The sequence below is a fragment of the Hoplias malabaricus genome, chromosome 11 (assembly GCF_029633855.1).
Source record: "Hoplias malabaricus isolate fHopMal1 chromosome 11, fHopMal1.hap1, whole genome shotgun sequence".
Taxonomy (NCBI): Eukaryota; Metazoa; Chordata; class Actinopteri; order Characiformes; family Erythrinidae; genus Hoplias; species Hoplias malabaricus.
The window spans coordinates 29,575,725-29,583,664 of record NC_089810.1 but is presented as its reverse complement, the minus strand read 5'-3'; the positions used below and the strand labels follow the sequence as shown (position 1 = coordinate 29,583,664).

The 7,940-nt window shown below is 40.7% G+C and overlaps 1 protein-coding gene across 2 annotated transcripts in view; it reads left to right on the top strand.

Moving 5' to 3' along the window:
- Positions 1-365: 365 nt before the first annotated feature.
- Positions 366-7,940, top strand: part of LOC136710137 (rho guanine nucleotide exchange factor 26-like) — a 59,878-nt gene continuing 52,303 nt past the window's right edge. For both annotated transcript variants that reach the window (XM_066685791.1, XM_066685792.1), the window contains exons 1-5: positions 366-552; positions 3,268-4,014; positions 4,129-4,560; positions 6,849-6,900; positions 7,281-7,426. In XM_066685791.1, coding sequence (XP_066541888.1) covers positions 3,304-4,014; positions 4,129-4,560; positions 6,849-6,900; positions 7,281-7,426 — 1,341 coding nt within the window. In that variant the 5' untranslated portion in view covers positions 366-552; positions 3,268-3,303. The remainder of the gene's footprint in view (positions 553-3,267; positions 4,015-4,128; positions 4,561-6,848; positions 6,901-7,280; positions 7,427-7,940) is intronic.

The window sequence follows — 7,940 nt, the reverse complement described above, 5'->3', positions numbered from 1 at the left end:
GTTCTGACAATTCCAACAAGTTCAAGGTTACTGCACTCCATGTAATATTTCATCATTTATTATTAATAATATGATTTTCTTAAAGGCATACATCAGTGTATTAATAATGCTCATCAACTGGTGTCGTTGGACGTTCCGTAAGCTGCGGAAATTTTATTGCCTTTGTTTATTTATGAATTTTTAGAATTTATTATGAAAGCCCACTAAGTAATACTTATTAAAGCATTACTGAATATATTGTTGTTGTGACTGTTGTTTGTTGTTATTTATTGAAGTGTAACTGGGCTAACAAAGTCCACGCAGGGTCCACCTGAGCGGTTAATGGGCCGTGACGTCACGAGGCGCGTGAACCTGGAGCGAAAATGTTTGGGAGTCGCGCGCACTAACTTCAGTTCACACGGCGCAGGGCAGAGCAGTAGTTGAGCGAGCGGACCCGGGAAACTTTGTTTTGGGGGTTGAGTTTCGCGGAGAGCACGACACTCGACTAAAACTGGACTAAACCTAGACTCAAACGGGACATACGGACCATGAGCACGGTTTGAAGGCGCGAAGGTATGACTTTCACTTGTTTGGTTTTTCCATAGAATTTATTCGTAGTAAATGTTGATGTTTTCCTGGGTGTGTTTCAATTTTCTCCATTCTTCCCTCTGTAGTGCACTATTTGCAGTTATGTCACTCTGGGTTCTGGCTTTCATCCACCTCATAATGCACTTTTTCATAGTCTACAAGTGTTCACTCTTAATTCAAACCCGAATATATCTAATACACTATTCGACACATCATTTACACCGCACTGTTCTGGTTCAACAGCTGCCGTTTTCTGATGCCCACTTAGTGGACTGGTTAGGCGTGAGGCGCCGTTTGAAACGCGACCCTTGTCTCCGACTTTGCGGTGAAAACACTCGCTAAAACTCGTGAAAATTCGGTGAAAACCTTCTGTTGCCTCGCACATTAGAGTACGTTTCTGCTTTCTCAGCTTAATGAAATCCTGGAGTCTTGAGCATTTTGTTTTAACGTTGGAAATGTAAAAAACTCGAATTTCTGTAGGAGAATTGTAACCTGCCTCACAGGGTATAGCTGCAGTACTGTGGGGACACATTAGGTTTTAGTTGCTGATTTTATTGTTTCACTGATAAAATGCCAAACTGATGCCAGAATAAATGACTTGCAGACTGGAAAAGATTAACTCGCTTTATCTGGTTAAGTAAAATCCTGATTTGTGAAATTCCATAGGGAAGTGTTGACATTTAATGAGATGAGTGTTTTCCAGGATATTTTATATTTTATTTTTTATTTTATTGTGTAAAAAAAATGTTTTCTACGGCTGTTTCACACAACTAAAGCCTAAACCCGACCTTTTTTTCCGATTGAACTGAAGGTCAGGGACATTTCTGACTGAGAACCCTGTCATTTGGTCAAAGTTCTCCACTTTAAAGCACATTCTGGTGTTATGTTGTATGGTGTTATGCGGTGATGTACAGCATTACATTCTTAGTATGTTATGTCCATGCATTTTCTTCTACTACAAAACCCAGCGTGCACCACTGGAATACATTTCCTTAAGAAAACCTACAAAGAAAAGCTAGCGTTTAACTTTGTTATTGTTAAACTATCCGTGTAGTGTTTTTACATGCTAGTACAGGTATCATGAGTGAACAAGCAGCAAACCAAGTTTGTGATGTCAGAAACCCAAGGAACCAATCCTGTCATACAGGATGAAGCTTTAGAGCTGCAGGCAAGTGGCCAGCTCCTGAGATATGAGTAAAGATATACGTGGGAACCTATAGCATATTATCACTTGCATTTTGATAAACAATAGTTTTTACAGGTTTAACCAATGACTGGAGGGGCACTTTAAATAAACAAAGTTTGCAAGATTTTTACAAACAATTCAGATGCTCCGACTCCAAGCATCCACCCTGTTTTTACCCTTCAAGTTACATAATTGGTAGATTTTCTGGTCTAGTCAAGAGCATGTTTACAAGACGTTTAGCAGTGGTTAAAGTGCAACTCTTTGTGAAACTCCCACAAGTGTGTTTACATACAGTACTGTGCAAACGTTTTAGGCACCAGAGATTGAGATTTAAAAATCTGTTTTAAAATTTATCTGAACATTAAGTGTTTATTTGCTAAATACAAACAGACAACAAATAATGAACATTAGAATAAAACCAAATCACATTATTCCAGTGTGATACTCTGTGTGTGAGTGTGTTGGTTTAACTTTGTCCAAATCTCTCCTCATGGAGTCCGTATTATTTGAGGTGATCATCCAGTACCTAGTTTTAGCGGTTAATAAATAATGATTTTATATAACGTGTGCTGTTGATTTAACAAATTCATGCAAATCAAGGAGAATCTGAACAAAACTTGTTCTTCAAACTCTCTTACAACTACTACTTAATTAAAAAAAAAATCTTATGTTTTTTATTTATTTTTATATTACTTTTTGTTTGTATTTACTGTGATTATATATAACTTTATACAAACCCCCACGCTCACTGAGGAGGCATTAGTTATATATATTGTCTTAGGTGTCTAAGACTTCTGCAAAGTACTGTTTGTGGTGAGGAAAATGGTTCAAAAAGCAAGAGCACTTATTTAAATTCTGTAGTGTTACACTAATACAGTACAATATCAGTATTGGCACCGGTGCTAGCACTTACACAAAGTATTGGTAGCGGCTGCTGAGACCAAAGTTGCCATGAAGCTGTTACTGTGGCACAATGTGGTTAATTCAAATTAGTTGATAGGGTGAAATCTTCTTATCACAAATTCCACAACGCATATTTTTTAGAGCTAATCCAACTACATAGATGCTTATTTTTAGCCATGTATACCCAAATATTCTCTGGAAAATGCCAAACCAAACACTTCCTGTTCTGTCTTGACGGTTTACACCTGGAACACACTGCTCCAAATAACCCCAGAAATCTTGAATAGTGCACATTATAGACATATAGAGGTTGAAATAATGTATTTTTAAATCACTGTGATAGAAAAGTAAGTAATGTGAGGCATGTTTCATGCCGAGATGGCCCACCCATTAACTTTCAGCTATTTACATCATAATAGTGTGGTAATGCAGTAACTCGTACTGGGGCATTACAAGGCAAAATATTTGTGAATCTGTATCAGCAGATATTTTAATATCAGGTATTGATATCGATATCGAAATGAAACAAGTGTTATTGGTGCATCCCTAATATTTAAGACCAGAGTCATAATTTTAAGTTTGATCTACATCTTTCACATATACTCACACAGGTCAGCTTGTGCTGTGACATCATCGTCTCCCTGGCCATGGACCTTGGCAGTGAGGTGGACCTCTCCAACGGCAGCATTGCCCCACTCTGGAAGAAGCGTACGAATGGCCACACCAAGCCCAGACCCTTGAGCTACCAGATCGATGGGATCATTATGACAGATTTCCCCTCAGACAAATCAACAGAGCAGCTCTCCACTCCAGTAGGGGGCAGTGCGGTGTTAAAGCATGTCCTAAACAAACCAGTTCCACGCAAGACACGCGTGGTAAGGAGCATCAGCATTGGACGCTTGACAGATGGACGCTTTTCTTTGGCCAGGTTCACATCAGAGGACAGTAAGGGGTCAGTAGAAATGAGGTCACCTAAACAGACCCCCAGTTCTCCAAAAGTTGGGAATGGCTTTAGTATTCGTGATCCTTTGAGGCGTCTCTCCGGTCAGGTCACTCTCACCACTCAGAGAGACCAAATTGTGTTCAGAGACTCTCCTGGAGGTCCGCAGGAACCTTGCTCTCTGTCCCGGAATGTTTCTCGCAGGGATTGCCCTACAACACTGCCTCGGGAGATCCATGGTTCCCCAATGACCCTCCGGACGCCCTCTGCACATAGCTCCACTTCCAGCATTCCTTCCCTCTCTTCTCCCTCTTCTTCATCCCCCAGCACCCCGTCAGAACCAGCCACGCCCCGGACCCCCTCACCCTCAGAGACCGAGAGTGTGGTCCTTCTCCGCCAGTCCTCAGGATCTTCCCAGGTGGAGTGATACAGTCAATGAACCTAATATAATTGAATGTGTTGTTCATGCTGAGAAAAACAGTAGTTTTTTCAAGACTCTGAACAGGTGTTAATGATTCTGTCTGTTACCCAGGGTTCTCAGGGCAAGCCATCCACACCCACGGTGGTCCTCAGCACACACAGCCCAGCAGCGCAGAAGATAGGCACCCAACAGCTGATCCCCCGGAGCTTGGTCTCAGAGACGCGTCCGAGCAAGTCTGGTTCGGACCGGCAGGGACTCAGTGGGTTGCTGGACCCCTCTAAAAGAACCCTCCGAGCTCGCAGTATGGTAGAGGGTGGCCCCTACTTCTCCACCAGCCGAGAGGATGAAGAAGAAGCTGAGGAAGGGCCAGGGCTGCAGCGGAGAGGACTGAGGTCTACGTCTTATCGTCGGGCTGTGGTCAGCGGCGTGGATCTGGACTCCCCATTGGCCGATATAAAGAATTACACACTCTCTCATCCAGTCTTCAAAGGAGTAGCAGATGTCAAAGAAGGGCCAGGAAGCCCACGGTCAGCAAAGAGCCAAGTAAGTGCAGCTTTGTGAAATTTATAATGGGGGGCATTGTTATGGTTGTGATCTCACAGCATGGGTTTTTGTTAGGTTGCTTCTGATTGGTTGAATTACAGGCACTTTACATGTGCTGTGTGTTATTGATTGAATTCACTTAGGCCTGAAACATGCGTAGGCTCAAAACAGACTCTTCCTCCCAGGTGTGTGTGTGTCATTAAGTTAGGATATGCATTTGTTGCACATTTTTCCATATTTTGTCAGATTCTGTAAAAATGACATAGATAAATATGTCATTCCTGCTATTTGCAAATTTCTGAATATTTTATGTTCTTGAGTTATACAGATATCATGAGGTATCATAGAGGATTATCTTGCAATTTATTGAGTGTTGCAGAATCTTAATGTCATCCAAAAGTTACCTACATAGGGTTAATGTTTAGTCCAGAGAAGCAGCGACAAGGCCCTATTCTCCTTATTAGAGCTCAGTGAAATATGATTGTGAAGCTGTAATTTTAAGGTTAAGAGAATTGATATATTTATATATTTTGTGTTTTTTTTAAAGGGCTGTAATTGCATTATTATGCTCTTATTATTCTTTTTTTTGTTTATATCAGTGGCATACGATGGTCTTGAAATGAAAATAATTTTGTTTGTTATTGTCATTTATAAATCTAAATTATTTCTGGGGCAATATCTCATCTACTAAAATGGCTGCTGTGACAAGGCTAAGGTCACTGACAATGACATTTTAAGGAAAGAAACACCACCAAGTGCTCATTGGTCAGTAATTTCAACAGTGAACTTCATGCCAGAACATAAACTGACATACATCCAGCAGCAAATCTTTAAATCACTATCGAACTTAGTGAACTTGCATTTCAGGCATTAGGCGTGTCCTCAAAAACAACACAGGAGAGATAATCAACAGGCATTTAAAATAGGAACCTTGTGGTGTTTTTGTAATTACACTGAAAATGCTGCTTTGCAGGTTAGTTAAAATGGAAGCTAATTGTAATAATGCATTTGCTGATATTTCACAGGCAGCAGGGGTGTGGTAGAGTATGCTCAGATATTTTTTTATGAGTGCTTTAATTGAAGTAGATATAGTGACATATTTGGAATGGAAAGGTAGTGTAAGCCTGTGTTAAGTCCTTTAGCGTGGTACTGAAGAGTTCTCAACTGAGGCTCTCTTCAGGGACATGACAAATAAAGTAGGTTGTTGTTTTTAGGAGCTGTGTCCACTCCAGTGTCACTGTCCTCCACTTAACTCTGTCGTGAACTTCCACACAAGGCAGAAGGCTGACCTTGGAGGTCAGTGAGGTCAGCTGTTGTGAGTGAGCATAAATGGGCCATGTCCACTAATGGCTGTCTTTCAGATTTTGACAGGCCAGAGTGAACAGGAGCATTTATTTGAGCTGGAAGCTTTAAAAGACCAGACTCCAGAGCTGTGTCCCAGTTGTGCACTTAATACTAAATCTAACTACTGTTTTAATATGTAGTATAATTAGTCAAAGTTCAGTATGTTAAAAATTCCACAGTGTGCACTTAGAACCAGTTGAATGTTGAGTAAGTAATGGATGCTATTGTCCCACAAGTCGACGGGAAACGGAAAGGGAGGAGCTTCTCATGTCTTGAAAATTAGCACTCTTCTAAATAGTGCCCTACTCCCAACATCGTTTACTTCACAGATTATAGAACTAATACTATTGCCCAAAATTATACTGCACTGAAATATAGAGAAATGTGAAAATTATATTGAATATAAACGTTTTTATTATCTGACATACAACACTATTTTAGTGTCAAAGCCATTATTTTATTGCACATACTGTGCACTACGCAGGGTATGTGTTTGACTTTAAGCCTTAGACAAAAAGCAGTGTTGCAGCCAAAGCTTGGTATCCCATGCATTGCCATAGCAACCATTCAAAACGTCACGTTACTAAGGAACTGTGTAGAATGTTAATATTTTATTTTAATGTTCAGACTCCCACTTTTAAAGTTACTGCATAGTATTATGTATTACACAATTGGGTCACAGCCCAGATGTTGTGGAGATATCGTCTGTACAGTTGTTTCTTATAAATAAATAAAATGGAGGATTTTGAAAACATCAAACCAAAAATATACTTAATAATACTAAGAGGGTGTATAATGAAGGAAAATACAAGGGCTTACTTAGCATTATGGAAATGAGGTCAGTGTGACTAGTCAACACAGCTAGAATTACTAAGTCACGTTCCTCAGATCACCCTATTTCGCAAGGTCCAGCCAGGCTAATTACTTGCTGTTGTTTTCTGCAGAGTGCAAAGAAGAAGAAGGGGTTGCAGAGCCAGAGGACGTTTGACAGTGAAGGTAAGGATGGCTCTTTCCTCAGGGTGCTTTTAAAGGAGCAGTCAACCATTTTTGCCAATATAGAATATTTGTGAGTGCTTATGTATTGTATCCCTAAAGTGCAAATCACATTGGATGGGGAGTCAAGAGTGGGTCCTTGTAAGTGAATTAATGACATGCTTTATGGTCATTGTACATTGTACAACTGTAAAAAGGAATTTGACCACTGCATTTAACTCATGGCAGTGAATGCACACACTCACACTAGTGATAAGCGGCAGTGAACACACACACCTGGAGCAACCTTTTTGCAGGAACCTTTTTTTTTTTCCCCAGTACTGTTACGTACTGCTGGGGACTTCAACTTGACATTAATCTTTGTTTTTTTTTTTGTCTCACAGAAGATGAAGTGCTGTATCAGAATTACCAGGAGAAAGCATTACACAATGACTCAGATGAAGACGCAGAGTCCAGGGAAGCCAAACCTGATGAGAACATTGTGGTCCAGAACAGACTCATCCGGATCTCCTGGAGTCAGCTCAGTGTGGTGAGATATAGAAACCCACGTCCACATCTAAATCCATTTTCATTTTTATTTTCCACACATAGAAAACACACGTAGTCTAATGTTTTTTATAGAACAGCACACACCTAGGAATGCTGGGACTTTGAGGAATGTTGTCCTGTCCGGTCACACAACAATAACCGCCATGCTAAAGGGAAAGAGAGAGGGAGAGATTAAATCTGTTATACTAGACACATGTTTGGCCACAGTGACAACACAAACACATACCCCCACGGGTTAGTGGTCGGACACAGCATACAACGCTAACACGGATCGCCACAATGTCTTAGCCACCACAATGTTAGTGTCGTCCACTGTGTCCAAACATCACTTTTTAGAGGCCTCTTTTAAAGCCAGCGAGAGAAAGAGGGTGGGAGAGACAGAGAGAAAGATAGAGATAAACGTATCCTCTGGGAATTGTCAGGGACTAGTGCCAGCTCCTTGGCACACTCCCAAAGATTTCTCCCCATGGAAAAGAATGGAGAGCATTTTTTTT